Source organism: Fukomys damarensis, unplaced genomic scaffold (genome assembly GCF_012274545.1).
Source record: "Fukomys damarensis isolate Sample0158 unplaced genomic scaffold, DMR_v1.0_HiC HiC_scaffold_5, whole genome shotgun sequence".
NCBI classification, from domain to species: domain Eukaryota; kingdom Metazoa; phylum Chordata; class Mammalia; order Rodentia; family Bathyergidae; genus Fukomys; species Fukomys damarensis.
This window is the reverse complement of record NW_022900917.1, coordinates 1,180,493-1,203,777: the sequence shown is the minus strand read 5'-3', so window position 1 is coordinate 1,203,777 and position 23,285 is coordinate 1,180,493. Positions and strand designations below refer to the sequence as shown.

Sequence of the window (23,285 nt, the reverse complement as noted above, 5' to 3'; positions counted from 1 at the left end):
CCCACGCTTCTGGCCCACTGTCTGAGAGAAGCACGGCCCGGCGGGAGGTCAGGCCGGAAGAGCGCCCACTCTGCTTCATTTGCGCGCACGCGCCGACCCAGTGAGGAGGTGAATGCTGACGCTACCCCTGCTCTGGCTCTCAGTTGCATCACCTCCATTCTCAGGTGAGTTAAGATCCCGTATTCTATGAGCTTTTTCCTTGAGGCAAGAACCAAAGCCATATTTCAGGATTACAGTAGCAGCCAACAAAAGGGAAAAGTAATCCCTAAAGACAGCAAACTGGAAGGGTCCTAGAGTCACAGCTAACCCACTGATGAGAAAACAAATAGCACCAGTAGCTAACCCTACTCCTGCTTTCTGCTTTCAGCTGTTTGGGGATAAAGGAGGCCGAAACCTGTTTCCGTGTGCATCGGCAGGGCCTCTCCGTGCTGTGTATCATTATCCTATCCATGAAATATTCCTCTTCCACCAGGCCCGGTCCTGCTCAGGCTGGACAGTGATCCGCTGGACAAAGCCTCGATCCCCTGGCAGGGAGCAGAGCTGATCTAGTGATCCACTCCTCAAAGTGCATGAGCTGACCCCAGCAGACCACCGGAGGGAAAGCAGCTGCTCCTCGGTGGAGAGATCCTCTGTGTGGTAATGGCTGGTGCTACACCTGGACTGAGGTTCCCATGAAGAGCAGTAGGGATGATCAAGAGACTCTCTTACGTGCTACAAACAGCTTCGGGCTTGACCTTGGCCTTCTCTCCCCTCACATGGAAGGAACAAAGTCTTTGTTGCTTTGGAAAGTGCTTGGCAGATCCTTTCAGTGCACGTGTGAAAATAAATAACAATAAACAGAAGAGGGGAAGTATGCTGAGTGTTTCGGGATTGTGCAAAGAAAAACATTTCTTTGAGAAGGTTCGGCACACGGCTGGCTGAAGGACAGAGGTCTCCGCAGCTCTCGCTGGGCCCTTGGCGATGGACCTGGACCCGGGGAGTCACCCTGTCCACGGAGGGACTGGGCCAGGACAGCCTGAGTGGAGCAGGCAGAAAAGCACTGTGCATTCTTGTCAGCAGGAGACGGAACTCCAAGTTACAACCTAAATCCCGAACTTCTCCAGGAAAAACTTTGTTATTAGAAAAAGGAGTTGTCATAATTCTGGAGAATTATCATCAGTAATAAATGATATAGTCTATGTATGCAAAAAAATTGAGTTTTCTCTAGAAACTGTGATTTAATTGGGGGTTTCTTCAGTGGGGTACTGCACAAGGAAAACCACTGAAACTTGGCCCAGAGAGGTGGAGACAGCTGCTAGGACTCAGCTTTGTTAATGGAACAGAGAAAACAACTTTTAATCTGTTTCTGTTAAAAATACAACATTTTCTAGTGATAATCCCACTACAGGAATGGACACCAGGTTCTGTTGGTAAGACTAAAAAATCAACATGGTGGAAAGTCAAAAAATACAAAAATTAAATTAGAAGGGATATATTTTAAAGGAAGAAAATAAATGAACATGAAACTAAGCAAAGGGACGGAGAGAACCTGAGGATCTGACACTTGGGGACAGGTCATTCCAGGCTTCCGGCCTGAGTTTCAGTCCTGACAGCTGAAGGTCTGCCCGGAGACCTCGGGGCACACACGGCGGTGCTGGACACAGGGCAGGGACAGCAATTCTGCTGGCCCCCGTTTAAGAGATGCAGTGTGGTCACATGTACAGTGAGAGAGGGAGGGAGGCCACCCCAGGAGAGCTCTCAGGAGGAAAAGAGCGAACACACCAACTGTGCTATTATTGATATTTAGAAGTCCATCCCAGAGAAAGAAGGCTGTAGAAGAGTGTAGGGTTCAACATTCCTTTGTGCAAATATATTTATATTTTAATATATGACAAAATATTCAACATTCTGTGGTGGGACCATGATTTTTCATTTTCCTTGTATATTTTCCTTTGCTATGAAAATGTGTATTATTTCTATAATCCTAAAAACAAATAATGACTCAGAAAATTTTCCTGTGGTATTCATTCAAAATTTCTGGAGTTTCTGCAATAGAGGTTGAAATGTATCACTGCACATGGGGTTCCCTCTGCTGGACCCCAGTCAAGGATGACCAAAGTGAGCTGCACACGCACACACGTGTGCGCACACACGTGCATATGCCTGGGGCTGCAAAGCCAGGGTGAGCGGACTCCTCCACAGGACTTCAACAGCAGAATTCCACCAGGTCCCAGGTCAGGGTCAGGTCTTACTGAGTTTGTTTATAGTCGCACAGTGTACCCCATGACACTTCATGACTACATAATTGGAAAACTTGGAAATACAAGTCAGAGCACACAAGTGACCTTTTCATGTTCTAAACCAACAGCCAGGTTTATTTTCTTTTTCTTCCTGCAGAAGTTTAATTACAATGGTTGACACTGAGGTTCACCACCAGCGTGATGTGGGGAGCCCTTTCGGGGTGTGCATAGAGGAGAGGCCATGTGAGAGAGAGGAAAGAGGATGCCCAGTGGGGAAGAAACTGAGGCTTCGCTCCATTACGACACCAGCAGGCTGCGTGACCTGGGTGCCCCGGTTTGTGACCCGAGTCCTTTCCCTGCTCTGTACAAGAGGTGAGAACAGGCAGTTCTCCAGAGCAACCCTGCTTTGGCACTGGGCAGAAACCAACCCACCAATGCCATGGAGTTCACTAATGTCAACCAACATGAGTCTTCAATGCTATATAACACACAGAAGCTGAACTGGGCTTCAAGCCACGCAAATATGCAAGAGAATGAAACCAAATGCAGCTAAATGCCATTACATGCAAGGATGTGGTATGTGAGTGTCAGTGCTGGGCTGAGCCGTCTGACTTCAAACACAAGGCTCTGGGTGCCCCACGCCACAGGGCCCCCAATGCCCACTGCACTGTCTGAGGTGATGCTGGGTTCATAAAACCCAGGTGTGGCGACACCTACAAAGCTAACTGAACAGTGAATTATGTCCAGAGTTGACAGCTGGAAGTGAGCGACAAAACAGAGAGCTCCCTGATTAGTTTTAAAGGCAGATAGCTTTCTGGAGAAAATATAAATTTGTGGTCTCTTTAGTGCAAGATCTCTAAATTCAGCCACTTTCTTATTTTGTAAAAGCTTAAGAGTAAGCTGAGTAATAGTTCCAGAGGCTCTATTTGCACTGATTATAAATTTTGATTCTACTAAAAATGTCAATTTTTTGGTCACCAAATTCAGCCAAAGAATCCTATGGGATTTCACTAGCTATGTTAGGATTCAAACAACTGAACAGTAGAAAAAGTAATGCTGTTAAAGCAAGCAAGTATCTCAAGAATGTAGGCAACAGTATTTATTGGTTGTCAGCATACTTACTCTATTTTCCCCAAGACTTCCTTTCTGTTCATCTAAGAAGTAAATTTGTCTCTACATTTCTCTTTTTTTCCTGATACTGGGAACTAAACCCTGAGCTTTCACCCTGAGCTACCTCCCCACACCTCCCCACACCTTTCCATGCTTTACTGTTAGACAGGATCTCACTAAGTAACTACAGTGCCCAGCCTGTGCACTGACTTGTGACTTTCCTGCCTCAACCTCCCAGAGTGCTGGAATTACAGGTGTGTGACACCGTTCCCAGCCATATTTCTCATTTGTAAATCACCTCAACCTTAATTTCCTTAAGAGTTGGCAGAGATGTGAATAAGTACACATATAGAAGGTGTTGAATAGAACAATCCTCACCTGTTTTTTTCATGAATTTTTAGAATTTCATTTGTCTGTTGAAGAAGTTGCTTCTCTAGTTTGTATGTTGACAGTGAATTCTCCAGCAGTTGTATTTCAAGTCGAGAAGTCTGATTTAGTACCTTAATAGGAAAGATGAAAACATGTCCAACTTCAGTCACAAATCAAAGAAAAAAAAAACAATTGAGATTTTTAGCTTTTGATCTTAACTAAAATTTCTTCAGGAGTGATTAATTACATAGTGTATTTTCTGCCAACCAGGCTTTGTTTCTTAAATATGCTATTGGTTTGAAAGAGAAGTTGCAGTTGGGAACATTGGATTGCTGAATCTATTTTCATGAGTTAAGCTCTGTGTCCTGAAACCCGAGGGCAGTCTGTTGTGCAGTGTGTGTATTTTGTCTCCAATGTTTCCAAGTGTCAAGTGGGCATTTCCACAAGGTCTGAGCTGCTCTGGGTGGTCAGGACAACCAACAGGCATAAGACACGCCATGTAGACTTGTCACCTTGGAAACTCTGATTAGAAACGCAGAGACCCCTGACACAGTTCTGGTGACTCCTGGTCACACGCTCACTGATGGTCCTTTCACTGTGGCATCCTTTCTGGGTGTCCTGTTTCCCGCCACTCTTTCTATGAGGGGCAATTATCATCCTCACTTTGGAGGTGAGGAAACAGGTTCAGAGGGGCCCTTGTTCATAGAGGAAGCAAGGGGACAGCTCGGTGTGCTCTGCGGTGCTATCCAAGCCCTAGGAAAGGTAGGGCCCCACGGTAGGTCTTCACTTCACCTCAGGAGCTGAAACTCGCTGAGCTGAGCTTGCATTGAAGACAACGGCCATCATCTCTCCAACCCCACAACCCTGCGACCTCCAGAGACTGTGAAGGCTCGGCTCCTGGTGAACCCCTCAGACCCTGTGCTGGCCAGGCCTCAGCTGGGCCCCAGCGCCTCCTCCTGGGGGTCACCCTGTGCCCGTCTTCATCCTCGCCTCCTACAGGAGCACCCAGGCCCAGGAAGAGGACAGGAGTTGGAAAGCCCTTCCCTCTATCACAGGGAGCCTCGTAACTGTCATGCCTCTCTCCGGTCTGACTGCAAGGCGACTGGGGACCTTTGCAAGACCACTCCTAGCCTAAATGTTCTTCTCAAGCTTCCCCCCCCTGAGCAGCTCCAGGGCTGGGAAGACGACCAGGTGCACAGCACCTTGCTAGCCCATGACGGGGCACTGGTAGCACAGCTGGGATAGCAGGGGATGCATGGGCAGCAGGATTCAGGGACACGATAAATACTCAGACAAATTCACAATATGACACAAATTACCAGGTGATCATCTGAGTTCCTTAAAAATGTTAATCTCCAAGGAAAACCATGAACCATTCCTCCAAATTAAAAGAAACCATTAAAAACTGAAAAATGAAACACCTATGAAATTTTTGGTGGAACATAAAGAAAATATGACTGTAAGTTAGATAATCTCTGTCATGATGTAACAATATATAATTACCACCATACTATATGTGACACTCTATACTTATGAATAATGTATGTGGTATTTATAATGTAACCTCATCAGGTGTGAACAAATGTTAACAGAATAACACAACTGTTTACCCAACAGCCTCTGGTTGTGGCATTTGGTGGAGAGGACACCTGTCTTACTGTCATACAAACACAGAAATGGGGTGGAGCGAGGCACTCAGCACAGCGCACGAAGCAGAGGAGCCCAGCAGCTCTGACCGGAGGCCAAGTTCTCTCTACAAACCAGCAGCATCCTTGCCTGAGAAAGGCTCCTGCCTCCCTTGTTCAGCCACAGCCCCACAGACACGAGGAGGTGCTCTCGGTGCAGCTCCTGGCATCTGGGGTCTCCTCCCAAACACCCTCTAATGAGCCTGAGTCAGGAGGGTGCCCACACTTCTCAGCTTGGAGGATAGGGATGGGACTTCTCCTCGAAGTCCCATCCTAACCCATCAGTGCTGTCAGCTCCTCTTCACCGTCAACGTGGCCAGATTAGGAAGCTCTGGGCAGGTGCCTGGGTCATGCTAGAGAAGCTAAGCTTCTCAGGGAATTTTGGTGCTGATGTTTCCAGACAGTTGTGCTGTCCAGAGGCAGGGCTGGTGGTAGAGCTGGGTCACAGGGGTGCCGTGTCTTTGGAGGTACATCTCTCACTGGCCACAGTCTCCTGGGCTCTACTTCCTGGCCACCATGAAGTGAGCAGCTCTGCTCCTCTGTGCCCATCCTCCATGATGATTCTACCTTGGACCCAGCTGACGGTGGATTGAAACCTCTCCTCCTTAAGCTTTGAGTGCCAGGTGTTTTGTACCAGTAATGGGAAAGCTGACCAGTACAAGCTCTTTGTGTCTACATTTTATCATCAACACACAGTCCTTGGAGTATTTGGGCTTGTGTTCATTTCATTAAAATCTATAATTTAATTATTTAATAGGAACTTATGGAGCCTGTTCTAAATTTCAATGATAGAGCAGTGGGCCAGAACACAGCAGCACAAATCTTTGCCCACTGGGAGAATATAACCACGTGCAGGGGTTGGTCAGATTTTCCCATAAAGATAGAAAGTATCTCAGGCTGGCTGGGCCATCTGGTCTCTGGCAACCTCTGTACTCTGCTGTTCAACTAAAAAAACAGAGACAACATATCAATCAATGAATGAGTGTAATCCTATTCAATAAAACTTTACTTATGAAAAGGAATCGGCCAGTCAAACTGGACGTAGTTTGCTGAGCTTTCTTTTGTGGCTTACTGTTTGTAAGAACATGATTGCTGGGATATTTTCCTTGGATAGCCTTCTCAGTAGTTTATTTCACCACCACTTCAGGTGGCTAAGGTGAAGGGTTTACTCAGCTCCTCCCTCCTTGAGTTAAAAGCCAACAGTGGCTCGACTTTGAGAGCTGCCTGGTGCAGGTAGACATGGGGAAGAAACTGTTCCTCACTGGAAAAGATGCTTACATTTCCAACCATGCCTCAGTGGTCCAACCAACAGGGCTGCTGGTTTGCGACTTCTGAGGAGCAGGTGATAAACTGGGCCAGGTGTGCGGGGCGTTTGTCAGGGGAAATGTGCGTGAGGGGTCAGTGAAGGAGCCAGAGGAGGAAAGGAAGTGAGTGCTCCCCTGGGTGGCCCTGGGGAACACCTGCAGCCAGGTCCCGGGAGCAGAATCCAGCAGCCCTGACACGGTGGCTCACTGCCTGGGAGCCGGGGACTGTGGCTCTGCCCCGGCAGCATGATGGCTTTCCAAGCCCAGTCGCCGGCCACCGTCAGTCACATAGCACACGGTGGGGAACTGCGAAGGTAAGGTTCATGGCTGCGAGGGGAGCTCCAACACGCTGGCCTCCTAGACAGGAGGCCCCAACCTGCAGATACGTGGCCCTGACTTGGACCCGGGGTCAAGGGCTGCAGCACCTGTTACTGTAAACACGCTGCGTGAAGGAAGCACTCAAAGTCCTCAGACTTAGGCCAAATCCACACTGAACATTATGTTCACTGTAAAAGTAACCAGAGGCTAAAGGCACATCCTACAGTTAGAGCAGCTGGTGGGTATAAGGGCCCAGGTCCCTAGTGTCACAGGCAGCGTTGTCACCGACACCCAGGGCTGGCACCGCAGGGCCCGTCACTGCCACCACTCCGGGACAGCGCGGTGTCTCCGCCAGTCTCAGGGAAGTTCTGGGGCGCTGTGGGGCCACACTGCCTTTGTCTGATCTGATTTCTGGCTCTGCCCTCTGGGGGCTGCTGACCACCTGTAACCTCAGCAGAAGAAGGGGCCCCTGAAGGGAGGACGCACTGAGGGCCACTCTGGCTTTACCTCTCCCTCTGGGTAGCCGCCCCACCTGCAGCAACTCACCTCACCTGTGTTGCTGTCCCATCTTCAAAGGAGGCTGGTGAAGCTACCTACCCCGTGGGACTTATTACTAGGCGGCTGTATCTGTGAAACTGCCTGAGTCTTGAGTGATGGTTAACCCCAAAACCAAATTCAACTAAGAAAGTTGAGGAAGAGAATTCCCACACAGGAGGGACATGCGTAACCCCTGATACTAAACTCGTCACGGAGCAAGCTTGGAAAGGGGGTGCTGAGGTGCACAGACACAGGTCCCAGATGACCACAGAGAGAAAGGCATGCGTCTTCTGCCCAGCTGCATGTCCAGCTGGGAGCCTTATGTGGTATAACAGCAAACCTGGCTCTGCCCCTCTGGTTAGGCTGCAGGTGTAGAAGGGCAGAAGGTGACCTGAAAGAAGGGGGCTGTGACCCTTTACAGCTGGGTGCTGAAATGTCCCGCAAAGCTACCAAGAGTTCTCGAAATACCCGAGGTCCCAGGGTCAGTTTCAGGAGCTGTACTCACCAACAGGAGCCGTAAATGAACCGGCAAAGTCACTCAAACTCTCCAACCTAACCCAGACAGCTCGGAGGATCATGGGTCTGCAAGTTCAATATCTACCAGCAGAGAGCAGGGATGCTGAGGAACGGCTCCGATTTGTGAGCGTGGCCCTATCCCGGGGCAGGAGTTTGCCTCCATGGTTTGGGTAATGTGCCACACGTGTGCCAAGGGGTGCACTTTATGTGACAGGGTTTGGAACGGCACAGCTACAAATGGCAAGGACACCTGCAGACATGCTGAAGATGGAAGGACACGTAACTTTCACCTCTTAGGTGGGACACAGTTTGAATCACTGGCTTTCTTATCTGTTTGCCTCTTATTGCTAGTTCTGAGGAGTCATGACTTTGTTTCCCAGGTTTGGCTTATCTTAAAATTGTCCTTGCAGTATCCAGCAGACTTTTGCTGGCTTTCAATAATGCACTGTAGCTATTCTACATAGGGAGAGTAATTTGTTTTGTTTTTTTATTTTCTGTATTATTTTCCACAAAGTACATACCTCCTGGTTGCAGGGATTCTGAATGGGTTGTTGTCGTTTAAAACCTCAGGTTGCGTGCACCTTTATAGTTCAGAAGTTAAAATGCTACTACTGGGAACATTTCCCCACAACTCTAATTCCTAGGTGGGAAGAGCATAAAAACAACCCAAGATAGTGGTGTCAGGGATGGGAGAAGTAAACGAAACTCTGTCATCTGTGTCATTGTTATAAGAGACATGGACAGAAGTTCATGGAGCCCAGCACACTGAGAATTTCACTTTCTGAACAGGTGAGAATGTTTTGTAGCAGATAGCAAGCATTTTGCTCCAATACAAATATGAGCAAAGTGTAGTCACATCCCTTACACCACAAGAAACCGCCATACTTGCTCATTGTGATCACATGCAATTAAACGAGTCTCATAATTTTGGTTACAGTGTTTCCCCCTCCCTGGCCTTCCTACATGTGTCTGATGATAATGTACAACACAGATCTTTTCTGAAGCCTATATGATTTATTTCTCCAATGCAATCAACAATCAAGTTCATTTTTAACTTGATAATGATTTGTATTTCTAATCAGGGTGGATAGAAAAAATGAACAGTGCAGTTTTGAGTCTTTAATTCTGTTTATTACTTGTAACAGTGTAGAAATCATTCAAACTTCCTGACCTACCTGCTCTGAGTTTTGTGCATATCCTTTGTACATGGGAAAGCGTGTGTTTATATAAGACGACCCAGCCATGTTACCAATGTTATTTCTCTATACATACTGACAATGATGTGTGATGCCACTAATACACATGAAATGAAATAAAACAGATAAATTGCACCTTACTTGTGCATTTATGCATTTTAGCTTGATTGCAGAAGTTAACACGTTGATACAACATCACCCCAAATTGAAGAACAGTAACTGGAGTGATCATTTCTGCGGCAGAAGGGGCACGAAGAGCTCATCCTCCAGTCATCAAAAGTGCTGTTTGCACCAAATTGAAGGGTGGGTTTGTAACACTGATGATTAAGGGGCACCCTTAGTTTTCACTGGTTTGAGCTCAAAGCAGTATCTCGTTGTGCCTAGCAGGGGCATAAACAACTAAAAACACTTCTGAGCGGTCTGCTGGGGGCTTGCTTTTGGCTCACAGAACTTCTGCAGGTGCAGGAGCTAGAGCATGACCAGAGACTCACGAGACAGCTCCGGAAGGCATAGCCAGGCACGAATGCGACCTATAGGTTATTTTATTTGACACAAGGCCACATCACAGTTGGTAGCTGTGTTTATTTGAGTTTAGATGCAGATTAGGACCTTAAGCAGCCCTGTTTCTGCTAAATACACCAATCCTCAGTAAGTCCAAAGAAACAAGCGTAGCATGTCAGGAAGTCTTGTGTTTCCCAATCCCCACGCTGACCTGCGCTCTGTGTTTACGAAGGAGGCTAAGGGAGGAAACCGAGGAAGCTGGCCCTACCTGGGTCTCCACGTCCGTCAGCTTCCGGGTCTGCTCCGCGGTCTGCGTCAGGAGGCTGGTCCCGATCTCCAGCATGGTGGCCGTGTGATTCTGAACCGCGTTCTGTTGTATCTGGGCCATCTCCGACTTCATATTTTCCACAATGTAATTCTCAAGCTGCCAGAGATAAAGCACAAGCCCTCTCTGTTATAAGCAAAGCCCCCGGTCGGGTCATGTAACGTTTACAATGACAAAACGACACGGCCGCAAGCCCGCCATCTGTGGGGCTCCGTGTCCCGGAGCTGGGGAGCCGGGAGCAGAGCACACCACAGTCTGCTGCTAGGGACCCTGCTCCCAGCGACGCCGCCCGCACGACTCGAACACGCCGTGACGTCAGCGCTAACTGCCCACCGGGCTCGCCGCTTCTCTGGCCCCAGCTGAGGACGCAGGAGCAGAGGGTCAGTGCTGAGCTCAGCATCGCTGTCTCGGCCGTCTCGCCTCCTCCTTGGATTTCCCTCGCGATCAACCAAAGCTGCTGCACAGGGGATGTGTGCGACAGGAACCCGAGCAGGGCGGGTGCCAGAGGAAGCCCTCAGCAAATCTGGGGCAAATTAGAACGTAGGCAGTGACCAAAGGTGCTGCGGAGCCCGAGTGCCGGCTGCGCCTGACCCGGTTCCTTCAGGCCCTGAAAGTTCAGCCTGCAAAGCGGAACTGGCACTTCCTGCCGCCGTGCAATTCGTTCCTTTATTGCACTCAGCGAAGGCCATGGATGTAAAGCAGTGGTAACCAAGAGGCCGGCAGGAAGTACTGGGGCTGCCTGGCGGGGCTGCTGGGCTCCGCGGAGGGTCTGGGCCTGAGCACTGCTTGGGGCAGGCAGAGCCTCTTGCGTCCTGCCCGCGCCCTCAGTTCCCTGGCCTGCGCGATGACTGCGTTTTATGACCAATTACACAGAAATCGTCCCAGAGAAGCCAGGCCAGGGCCACACACCACAGGCACAGCCAGCTCGGACCTGTGCCGTGCCCGCAACTCTCACACCAGCACTTGAGCGACTCCACGAGGCTGCCAAGTCGAGCTCAGCACGCCGGGTTCCAAATCATTAGCAGCTCCGTGATTCTCACGACTTGGTGAGCCCTAACGCAGCCGCCATGTCATCACCCACAGCGACATCATTATCGTGTAATAAATCCAGCCTCGGGGCAGCTCCCCCTGTGAGTCTGGCAGCTCACTTTCTAACATCATCCCTTGCTTATTTCTATTAATCATATATGAATCTGCCCCAAACTAATAAAAAGGAAAGCTTAAAATAAAACTCATGTTGTTATTAATAAATTCTGAACTTGTTCTCCGTCATCCTCTATTCTCAAATCAGAAGTGCACAGGGAGGGAGAGGAATTCAACCTGTGAGAGTTCATGACAGAAATGCAAAATGGATCAGAACAAATATCTGAAACTTATCGTAATAAATTAAAGTCCCTAGGCCAAGTTCTGGCTGTATTCCAGGCGCACAGACGTATTAGACAACAAGGGGGAGCAGAGGGTAAGAGGGTGTCCACGCAGTAAATGTCTGGCGCTTTGGAATCCACATTTTATGTCATCCTTCCCCGAGTCACTTTCCTGGCTCCCTTTGGGAAGCCGTCTTCCCTCCTTTCAGAATAAAGGCTTTGAGCCGTCTTCCCTCCTTTCAGAATAAAGGCTTTGGTAGTATGGGTCCTCCCAGCGTCAAGAGGGGGTTCGTGTGTGAGCCCGGGGAACCAGCAGGATGTGCTAGGGCTTAGCAAACATGTGCTGCTGGTGAGTAGTCACGGGCAGCAAGGCCATTAAAACGCAGTGCTGGAAGGTGTGTGGAATGCGTGGTTCATAAATGGGCCACATAGATGGCTGATGCTGTTGATTCCCAATTTTGCCAACCAAAAACCAGAGCCAGCGGAAGAACGAAGTGGATTCGGAGGAATGTCAGCAAGATGTATGGGGGGCTGAGCGAGCGAGCAGGGGTGATGCATAGAGGGCTGTACCCAGCCCCTGGCTCCCGCCATGCTTTCAGTCAGGCCCACGGTGGGCAGCTGCAAGCTGCCTGATCTAATCATCTCCTCCAGCAGCCAGGGGATTTCTTTTACATCCAGTCACACGGATACATGCTTTCAACATGACCCAAAGAATTTTGACTACTACATTTAATAAGTGTTTAACCAAGGAAGCCTGAGTCAGGCAAACACCAGTGGCCAACCCTTGCTCGTCCCAGGAATCTGAGCTCCTTGTGCATGTGTGTCCCCCGTGATGTTCCCTGCCATGCACAGCTGACACTGCCCACTGCCTGGTACACAGCAGTCACCGAGGCAAGCGCTTCCTTTTTATAAGGCAAAAACTTAGAGGCCTCCAGGCTATAGCAGCTTTCTAGATGAGACTCACTCATGAGGCTTCGAAACTGGCAAACAAGCTGCTGGCGAATCCACCCCCAACTTCAACAGGCACTTTCTAACCACCACCTGCTCCACCCACCACCTCCCAGTTCCTCTGCCTTTTATCCCCCAGCTCCTAAGCCTTCACTGTTCCTCAGAAACACAAGTGAGCCTGGAAGAGTGAGGGACCGACAGCGTGCAGAGGTTTTCCAAACATGTGCTGGACACTGTGTACTTTTCAAAGCTTCCAGTGGGATCCAAGCGAGGACCCAGAGCTTCCTAAAGTATGGTCCAGGGCACACCATCCATGTGCGACTGGGAACATCAGGGCGACTTGTGTCACCAAGCACAGGCTTATTTTGCCTGAAGGCAGGCCACGAACAAGACTCACAGTGCACAGTGATGCTCTGATTTACCTTCTGATGCAACTTTATTGCCTTATTCACACATTAAAAATTTCCTCAAGTAACTGACTCAGGCTGTGACTCAGATCAGTTGATTTCCTTGCTGACCAAGAAATTTCAAACGATTTGATTTTCTGTGCAGATGCACTGACCAGGACCAGGGCAGGATCCGCTTGATCATCACACATGGACTTCTTCCTCCAGAGTTGGTCCCTGCACCTGGCCTGCTTTGGGCGTGGGGAGGACACAGGCCCCTGGCCATGTGGCCTGGGATGCTGGGCAGCACAAGCAGCCACATCTGCTGTCTGTTTGCAGATGGATGTGGGCCACTCCTTCTGGGTTCTGGGTTCTTTTCTCCTGACAAGCTGTGGCAGCAAGAGTCAGAGGGAGCTGAGCTGAGGGTGGCAGTGTGGGACTCAGTGTCAGGTATGTGGTGAACACACAGGCAGCGGTCATGGTGACTGTGAGTATCCTCAGGAGACCAGAGCTGTGAGGCCCATCCTGATGCCCCCATCAGGGTCAGCCAGGCCCAGGGAAGATTGGTAATGAATTTGACTGTCCTCCTGTATTCCCACTGGTTTAAAAATAAATTTATGAAAAACAAAGGTTACCTTAAGGTTCAGTATTTGCTGCTGGGGTGTGTGGGTGGGTGTGGGAGTGTTACTGAGCACTGAACCCAGGAATCCAGGGCCTTAACACTGAGCAACTCCCAGCCCCTTAAAAAAAATTCTTTTTTGAGATAAGGTCTCACTAAGATGCTCCCTGGCTCAACCTTGCAGTCCTCCTGCCTCAGCCTCCTATAGTGCTGGGATCAGAGGCATGTGCCACCACATGCTGGTTTTATAGGTAAATTTTAAGCTGAGAAGTTGCTAACCAGAGAGTTGATAAGTTATGAAGTGGGAGGTTCCCAACGTGAATGTAAAGCTATTTGATTACACTGCCATTCTCAGGACTACTCCAGACATTTATACACCATTGGCTAAAGGGACTGGGAAGAGGCTGCTGGATTAGATCTGACTTGAAATGAGATGAGAAACAGTAACAGATGCCTTTTCAAGCAAAGACAGAGCATGACTTTCACAAGATGGTCTCGCTTGGTCTTCCACCAGCCCCACCTAGGGAGTGCTGCCCACGTCACAGTTTGAGGAGCAGGCTTAGGCGACACGGAGGAGATGGAAGGGTCTCCATCCACTCTTCTGTGCTGGACACTGGCTGCACGACCGACGACTGACTCCTCTACCAGCTCTCGAGCATCTGCTGCTCACTCCTCCACGAAGAGCGGTACTGTCTGAGCGCTGAGCTCCTCTTAGCTTCCAATTAGCCCGAGGGGAGGTGGGAGCCTGTGCAGGCCAGTGGGTGGGGCCACTGAACACCTGAGCAATCTCCTGGTGGAATAAATCCGCTTTGTTCTGCGCATTCTTTATCTTACAAGCCATTGTCAAATAGGACAGGCAGATGACAGGAATGCCCCAGCCCTCTCCTGAGGCCTGTGTGTATGAAGTCAAGCCCAATCTTATTATTTTTCTCAGTTTATGAGTAGGAAAACAGAGGCTCAGCGAAGTTAGGCAACTTGTCTAAGATCACTCAGGAGTTGGTGGCCAAGCTGGTTCATTGCTTTGAATGTTGGCACCAATATCACAGACAAATTCTGAGAGCATACAACCTTCACACAGGGAATATGTAAAAGAAGATGGATAATTTTTCAAATCTGTGATTTGAAACTTCGAATCCTGATTCATGGCCATGATATCCTGGGAAATGTTCTAGGTGGTTGGAAAACACAATCCAGTCCACGGTACGGCTGCCGGTATCACCACACAGACAGAGAGAACCTGTCTTTAAGAAGTGCAAATTACTGTCAAGCACGTACTGCTATCCCCTATAGCTGCTGCCTCTGTCTTCCTCTGTGACTAGGCCGACGAGCGCTACCCCTCCCCTGCACAACAGAGTGTGGGGCCCCTGACTGTGCCCTGAGGCCAGGGCCTGGGCCTGAGCAGCCCTGTCCATGTGAGATCTGACACCCTACATGCCCAGCTCTTCCCCATGTTTCCCTACAAGCGAGCACTCCAAAGGCTCTTACAGCCGAGCAAATCTAAAAGTACAAAGAATATAATTTCTCCATGTAATTCTTAAGAAAATAGCATTTTAAACCCTGTACAAATTGACAAAGGCATCTTTGGCTTTAAATATGTTGTAGATTAAGGGGACCCTCACTGGCTGTTGACGCATATGGTATTACTCAGTTATGGCAGAATAACCATGAAGTAAAATAAAATGTTAAATACGGGAAAGCAATGAAAGGTAAAACAATGCAAAAAATGCCTCAACATTGATGGTTTATCATTGTTTCATAAATCAGTGGCAGTACTGAAAATGCAGCTATATCCAGGTTTATGACCTTAAAAACAGAGCCGGTCGAGGCCAGGCACGTTATCTGCAGGCCTTTCTATTATTAGAGGTCTTTTATCAAGTGGAAAGCTTAATGTCCTTGCCCATGATGAATCTAGCTAGTTAATATCTGCAGCAGCTCTGTGCTGACCTCCGTGGAATGGACCCATTTTTCACTTTGGTGTCTGAAGCCATTGGCGTAGGAAGATGAGGGAGACAGTAAACATCAGGAGCTCCAGGACTCCCGTCCTGTGGCACCGCCGCTCAGGTTCAGAGCAGATGCAGGAAGCGAGGCGAGGCCGCTAAATGAGGGCAGTGCCTAGACGTGGCCAGCTGTGTGGGACGCAGAGGCACTGGCTGCTTCCTGTCCGGTTCTCCAGCTCCTTCTCACTTCACTGGCCCACGGGCTCCTGCCTCGGGCACCTTCCACAGTGCCAGCTCACGCTGCTGTCTCGAGCAGCCTGCATGGTCCCTTCCCTTCTCTCACCCCTCACACCAGCATCCGCCCACCAGCTGCCCCGTCAAACGGGCTTGCAAGCCCATGGATTTTATTCTTCAGAGCATCACCTCACAAGTGGCAAAAACAGAACTAAATTCCCAAATTGCCCATGTAAGTGTGGGCTGGTCTGAGTGTGTATGTGATGGAGGTGTGAAGTGACGCCAGCCTGTGTGTGCAGAGCTGACGCAGACACATGGACACCATGTCAGCGGGCAGTGGCGTGGTGATGGCGCCAGGCTCCATGCAGTCCTCGTCTCTGCTTGGCAGGGAGACGCCTGATTACTGATGCCACACGTGTGAGTGACACTCATTAATCACTCGCAAAGGCGCAGAAGCAACACCCACAGAGGCAGGGGGAGAAGCTACCCCCGGCGGCCCGCAAGCCCCGGAGAGCAAATTCTCCACAGTCCTTCTCCTTGGTCCGGACTCCTTCAGGCCACACTGGGGGTGGGGGTTGGCAAGTCGATGCCTCAGAGCGCGGCCAGGACTCAGAAATGTGTCTCCTGGGCGAGACACATTTCACTGGCCTCTTTCTCACCCACCTTCTCACACCAGGGAAAGGGCGCAGTCACAGAATCATCAAGCATTTGTGTCTGCGTATTGTTTCCTTTTACATCTTTTAAAGGCAGCTGGTATATGAAACTGCCTTCGGCCAGGAGCCAGGATGTCTGGACTTTCATACAGGTGTGATCACCGACTTCCTCCAGGTCGCCTGAGTAGGTGGCTCTGAGATTGTCATGCGTGGAACAAGACCAGATCAGAGGTCTCTGCTGCTTCCTGAGCTCTGTGTGCCTGACTCAGAACTTCCTCTGGCCAGTGAGTGCAAGGTTTTAATGTAAAACTGAAGTGTGAGTGTGTGTGTGTCTAAACCTATAAAACATGTTGAACATACGGTGAATGGTCATGAGGGCCCAGTAACACCTGGAACCACCAGAGAAGCTGGGATGGAGTCCCGAGAGCAGGCCCTTGTCAAGATAAAGATCGAGAATCCCAGCAACGCAGCCGGCCCTCTTCCCGTGTGTTTCTCTCTCCGTGAATGGCACCGCCTGCGCCTGTCTACCCACCCCAGCCCCAGGTGTCCTATTGAGGTTTCTCCCTTCTTCTACACTCACCCAGCACTGGGCTGCCTGCTTCTGTTTCCTGAAGGTGGCCTGGGCCCATGCTGTCTACCCTCACTCCCTCTGCAGCCACTGACGGAGCCAGACTGTCATCTCTCTTCTGCTCTGAATGGCCCCGGGACTGCTGTCACGACTCCAGGCTCGCTTCTGCCCATCCATTACTCTTGGCGTCCCCAGAAGGCCCATCTCAGGCAGGAGCTCAGTCTGCCACCCGCGTCACCTGCAGGTGTCCACACCTGAGGACAGGTCCCGGCTCCCACCTGCTTCTCCCTCCCTCCATCCCCCGATCTTGTGCTCCAGAGCACTGCAAATTCCCAACCATTTGGTTTTTTGCCAAACAGTATTTTCCTTGCTCTGATGCCTACGGCTTCTTCTCTGTTCAGTGCTGCTCCCTCTGCACACCCGTCCTGCTCCTCCTGGACACCATGTGCCCGTCTTTCTGACGCGCTGCCCACTCCAGGCCCTGTGCATGCCACTTCCTGTCACTGCCTCTCCTAATGGGTCCTCAACACCGATTACTTAAATGGATTAACATATGAATAAATGAACTTGTGTGTGAAAATACCAATAGTCAGTGGTAAGGTTACTCTTGTTTCAGTAAGAAATGTCACATTAGCCATTATTAATGATCTCTTTTTGAAAGGCACTGGGACCAATGCAAGCGCCAAATAGGTCCCAGGCCACCCAACCTCATCGCCTCAATGGGTCTGTCCTCACCTCCCCCCACTACGGGTAATTACCCTAATTAAGTGACATTCAGGAAACACATGCAAAATGAATGCTGGACCATGTTAAAGCAAAAGCCCTGCTCACAAGACAAGCCGTGCGGGAAGGAGGTGGAGAAGGTGCAAAGGTCCTGTCTGCTGCAGATAGGAAGGCACGAGGAAGGAAGAAAGGGTCTTTTTGTGGAGGAACAGGGACAGCACCTGAGGTGGAGCAGAGAAAGCACTATGTCCCCCTGGCTTCAGCGCTGGTCTGGGGAGCCCGGTGAGGGAACAGGAAAGCAGCCTGAAGTCTGGAGGTGCAGGAGGAGCCAGTGTGTGGGGCACCGTGACTGTCCTGTCCTCTTCCTGGAAGCCACAGAGAGACCAGGCAGAAGCAGGGACAAGGACAGCGTGTACTTGAACTCAAGACTCAGGCAGAACGTGCAGGAGGAGATTCTGTGAATCCACCGTGTCCCTAAAGCTCACCCATTTAGCACAGGCGCTGTGAGGCATATGCGCGCACACACATGTACACCGCACACACATCCATGCAGTTATGCTTCTGCACACACGTACTCCATGCTCCCAAGCCAGGCACACAGGACTCCACATTCATGTTCTGTGGCTCTATTCATCTCACACCTGCGCCTGTCTACCCACCCCAGCCCCAGGTGTCCTATTGAGGTTTCTCCCTTCTTCTACACTCACCCAGCACTGGGCTGCCTGCTTCTGTTTCCTGAAGGTGGCCTGGGCCCATGCTGTCTACCCTCACTCCCTCTGCAGCCACTGACGGAGCCAGACTGTCATCTCTCTTCTGCTCTGAATGGCCCCGGGACTGCTGTCACGACTCCAGGCTCGCTTCTGCCCATCCATTACTCTTGGCGTCCCCAGAAGGCCCATCTCAGGCAGGAGCTCAGTCTGCCACCCGCGTCACCTGCAGGTGTCCACACCTGAGGACAGGTCCCGGCTCCCACCTGCTTCTCCCTCCCTCCATCCCCCGATCTTGTGCTCCAGAGCACTGCAAATTCCCAACCATTTGGTTTTTTGCCAAACAGTATTTTCCTTGCTCTGATGCCTACGGCTTCTTCTCTGTTCAGTGCTGCTCCCTCTGCACACCCGTCCTGCTCCTCCTGGACACCATGTGCCCGTCTTTCTGACGCGCTGCCCACTCCAGGCCCTGTGCATGCCACTTCCTGTCACTGCCTCTCCTAATGGGTCCTCAACACCGATTACTTAAATGGATTAACATATGAATAAATGAACTTGTGTGTGAAAATACCAATAGTCAGTGGTAAGGTTACTCTTGTTTCAGTAAGAAATGTCACATTAGCCATTATTAATGATCTCTTTTTGAAAGGCACTGGGACCAATGCAAGCGCCAAATAGGTCCCAGGCCACCCAACCTCATCGCCTCACTGGGTCTGTCCTCACCTCCCCCCACTACGGGTAATTACCCTAATTAAGTGACATTCAGGAAACACATGCAAAATGAATGCTGGACCATGTTAAAGCAAAAGCCCTGCTCACAAGACAAGCCGTGCGGGAAGGAGGTGGAGAAGGTGCAAAGGTCCTGTCTGCTGCAGATAGGAAGGCACGAGGAAGGAAGAAAGGGTCTTTTTGTGGAGGAACAGGGACAGCACCTGAGGTGGAGCAGAGAAAGCACTATGTCCCCCTGGCTTCAGCGCTGGTCTGGGGAGCCCGGTGAGGGAACAGGAAAGCAGCCTGAAGTCTGGAGGTGCAGGAGGAGCCAGTGTGTGGGGCACCGTGACTGTCCTGTCCTCTTCCTGGAAGCCACAGAGAGACCAGGCAGAAGCAGGGACAAGGACAGCGTGTACTTGAACTCAAGACTCAGGCAGAACGTGCAGGAGGAGATTCTGTGAATCCACCGTGTCCCTAAAGCTCACCCATTTAGCACAGGCGCTGTGAGGCATATGCGCGCACACACATGTACACCGCACACACATCCATGCAGTTATGCTTCTGCACACACGTACTCCATGCTCCCAAGCCAGGCACACAGGACTCCACATTCATGTTCTGTGGCTCTATTCATCTCACCGCTGTTTGTTGTGGTAAAAATCCATTTAAAATCAGCAACGTGCCCCTTTTTGAAGGAGGTGAATTTGATGTGAAATTTAATTACTACAGATAGTGCTGGTTAAACTATTATAAGCAGCTCCAGCATTCTGCCTAACAATGTGGACATCTTACTCTATAATCAGAATTTACATTTATATGACAGAAAAATGAAAAAACTACAAAGCAACTGGATACACATTCCTTTACTGAACATTTCTTAAACTGAACAAGATACTGTTTCAAACAGAAAATTGCAAACAGCCTTCCTTTGGTTTAATGCTCTCTAGTCTTACTTATCTTGATAGTGCAACTTAACCCCCTGCATGCTACACAAAACCCATTCTGACTCTCAGAGGGAGCAGAGCCCTGACATTTGAACTGCAGACCACCCAGCAGGAGGCTATGGGGTGGTGGGTGAAGGAGCTCCGGGGAGAAGCCTTCTCAGAAGATCTTCTGCTGATGACTTTGTCTCCCGTGACAGAGGACAGCAGTACAGCCACACACGTGAAGGTTATGGTCATTAAAGGAAGCCTGTGAGGGGCATTACAGGGCACACTCAGGACACACCCACATGAGTGGGGTTTACTGGAGGATCTGCAGTAGGCCGAAAGTTGTCGCCCTTTCCTAGAAATTAGCACCTAAAATCAAACACTGTTCAATGTGCTGACTTTCAGACTGACTTTCTTATTGTTACTTCTCTTCTTGAAAGGAAACTTTGCCATCTTTCTATTTCATAGTAGCTCTTAAGGATTGTAGGGGTGTGTGTGTGTGTGTGTGTGTGGTTTCCTACAGTGGGGAATCGATGGCACAGTCAGAACAGGCAGAAGCTGCTGAGGTCGCCCTGAGAGAAACGTCTCCGTGCACATGTGCAGTCCGACCTGAATGATATTTTGGAAATATTTTATTTACCTTGCTGTGCAATAATTACCAGGATGGATAGAAATAGTCAAAGGACAAGAAAGGGATAAAGATTACCGATGTTTTATAAATGAAATAAAATCCTTATTTTCCCTTAATCTCACCAAGACAACAGAAGCAGCCATTGTTTCTTCCAAGGTGGCCTGGTTCCCTGAGATGCTTGTTAGGGCTTGGATGGCTGGGCAGAAGCTCGGGTCCATCCTGAGGAACGGTTCTCTGGGAGGGGGACGAAGCTGAGCACACACCAGCTGCACCCTGGCAACCCTCATTCTCCTCGCAAGAGTCATCTTGGACTCCTTCCCTCTCCTGGGAGCCACAGACACCCTCACAGAGCTGCTCCTGACTGTCCCCGTCCTCTCCAAGCTGTGCGCACTCGGGACCTCACAGTTGGTACAAGCTGGGAGATGGTTCTTTCAGTCCGGTGACAAGTGTGGGTGTTCAGCAGTGTTTAAAATCGTGTGATGTTGCTACCACACACATTTAACGGAAGTCACACTTTGAATGCTCACAAGACAAGCCGTGCGGGAAGGAGGTGGAGAAGGTGCAAAGGTCCTGTCTGCTGCAGATAGGAAGGCACGAGGAAGGAAGAAAGGGTCTTTTTGTGGAGGAACAGGGACAGCACCTGAGGTGGAGCAGAGAAAGCACTATGTCCCCCTGGCTTCAGCGCTGGTCTGGGGAGCCCGGTGAGGGAACAGGAAAGCAGCCTGAAGTCTGGAGGTGCAGGAGGAGCCAGTGTGTGGGGCACCGTGACTGTCCTGTCCTCTTCCTGGAAGCCACAGAGAGACCAGGCAGAAGCAGGGACAAGGACAGCGTGTACTTGAACTCAAGACTCAGGCAGAACGTGCAGGAGGAGATTCTGTGAAAGTCATCTTGGACTCCTTCCCTCTCCTGGGATCCACAGACACCCTCACAGAGCTGCTCCTGACTGTCCCAGTCCTCTCCAAGCTGTGAGCACTTGGGACCTCACAGTTGTTACAAGCTGGGAGATGGTTCTTTTAGTCCGTTGACAAGTGTGGGTTTTCAGCAGTGTTTAAAATCGTGTGATGTTGCTACCACACACATTTAACGGAAGTCACACTTTGACATATTTGTTTTTCTACTAAGAAATAGTACACTGCACAGTCAGAGTGCACCCTACACAGTGTGCGACAGCTGTGTCTCGATGTCCCCCAGAGCACATGCGATTGTAGACGGGCCTTTCAGAGGTGCTGAATTTGGAGTGTGTGACTGATTCATGGTGCAATGCCAGGCTCAAGGTTACTAGGGTTAAGGGCATGAGTGCTGCCCACTGTAAGCAGCCTGGATAAAATAGCAAAGGCAGAAAGACACTAGCAAGGGCCCTGCCTGTTTGCTTTCACCGTCTTCTGCTGCTATGAACTGCGGCCCCTCTGCTGTGTGCCACTCTACACATCCACCGTGTCCCTAAAGCTCACCCATTTAGCACAGGCGCTGTGAGGCATATGCGTGCACACACATGTACACCGCACACACATCCATGCAGTTATGCTTCTGCACACACGTACTCCATGCATTATTTTCTAAACATTATGTTTTGAGACCTAAACATATGAGCAGTGTTGCTTTAGTATTAATTACAAGACTGAGTTAGGTTTAGCAACCCTTAATGCTGGTACAATCCCTCCTGCTATGTAGAGGATCACAGTCTTCTGAGAGCCTGCAACCCCATTTCTAGTGCAGATGTACAAAGGAGTAAGTTATTTCTCAGTCTCACACAAAGCCCCTAGGGTTTCTTCTCTAGGAGCGGAAGGAAAGCTGTGATGAATCTTCCCCTACTTAAAGACTGCATCTCAAGAATTGGAAAGAATAATTTTTATTTTTGGCAAATAGCTATTTCCCAGAGAGAGCAATTAGGGGGTTGAGAAAGGAAGGGAAATAAGTTACCAGAACTAAAAATTGATTCTATAGTTCTTCTTAAACATAAATTACTACATTAAAGGTTTAAAATAGCCATGACCACAATCACAAGACACCCTCCCAACTCCTTAGCCTTCCATTCAGACAGCTTTGTAGTCTAGATTTTAAGGTACAAAGTATGGGTTTTGTGGCTTAAATGAAAAAAAAACCCTTTCTGCTCAGCATAATAAGCATATACATTGTGATATATTTAGAATGCTTTCCATGGTGGCAGTGGACCCAGACACACATCTATGCACTGGGAAGATGAGAAAGGCTGAGCTCTAAGCAATGTATATATCAGGGACCAACGTGCACATAAATTTTATTTTCTTCATGAAATGCTTTGGCATTTGCCATGATCTTTAAGAAAAGAAGAATTTGATTTTATAGTCAGAAAAAAAAAAAGAATGAGAGAAAGAAAGAAAGAAATGTGCTTAGCAAGTAGCCATTCTTCATGGCCGTCCCAGGAAACACTGCCTCCTTCCTGGGACTCCGCACTTGCTTGGGGAGCTTTTCTTGCCTCTGCTAGGTGCCCTCAACCTCCACCACCTCATTCTACCAGTTCATAAGGAGTAATGAGGACCTGCAAACAAAAGAGCAGCAACAGCCCCAGAGGTCCCTGCAGGGAAGACAGCATGGAGGGTGGTGACCAGGCGCCCCTGCTGGGCACTTCCTGCACCCCATGGCCCTGGGGCAGCCTGGCCCAGGTGAGCACCACCCAGACACACAACACCACAGAACCCTGAGAAGTTGGGTGCTGGGGTCGAGGGACAGGCCCCAGTGCTGAGACAACGTTCAAGATCCCCTTCCGATTTGGAGGCCCAGTGCCCCGATAAGAGCAACAGCTAACACGCCCCTCC

The 23,285-nt window shown here is 49.7% G+C and overlaps 1 protein-coding gene across 2 annotated transcripts in view; it reads right to left on the bottom strand.

Moving 5' to 3' along the window:
• Angpt1 (angiopoietin 1) overlaps nt 1-23,285 on the bottom strand; it is a 178,383-nt gene that overhangs the window by 61,049 nt on the left and 94,049 nt on the right. For both annotated transcript variants that reach the window (XM_010615722.3, XM_010615721.3), the window contains exons 2-3: nt 10,024-10,179; nt 3,708-3,829 (exon numbers count right to left, since the gene is read on the bottom strand). In XM_010615722.3, the coding sequence (XP_010614024.1) occupies nt 3,708-3,829; nt 10,024-10,179 (278 nt within the window). The remainder of the gene's footprint in view (nt 1-3,707; nt 3,830-10,023; nt 10,180-23,285) is intronic.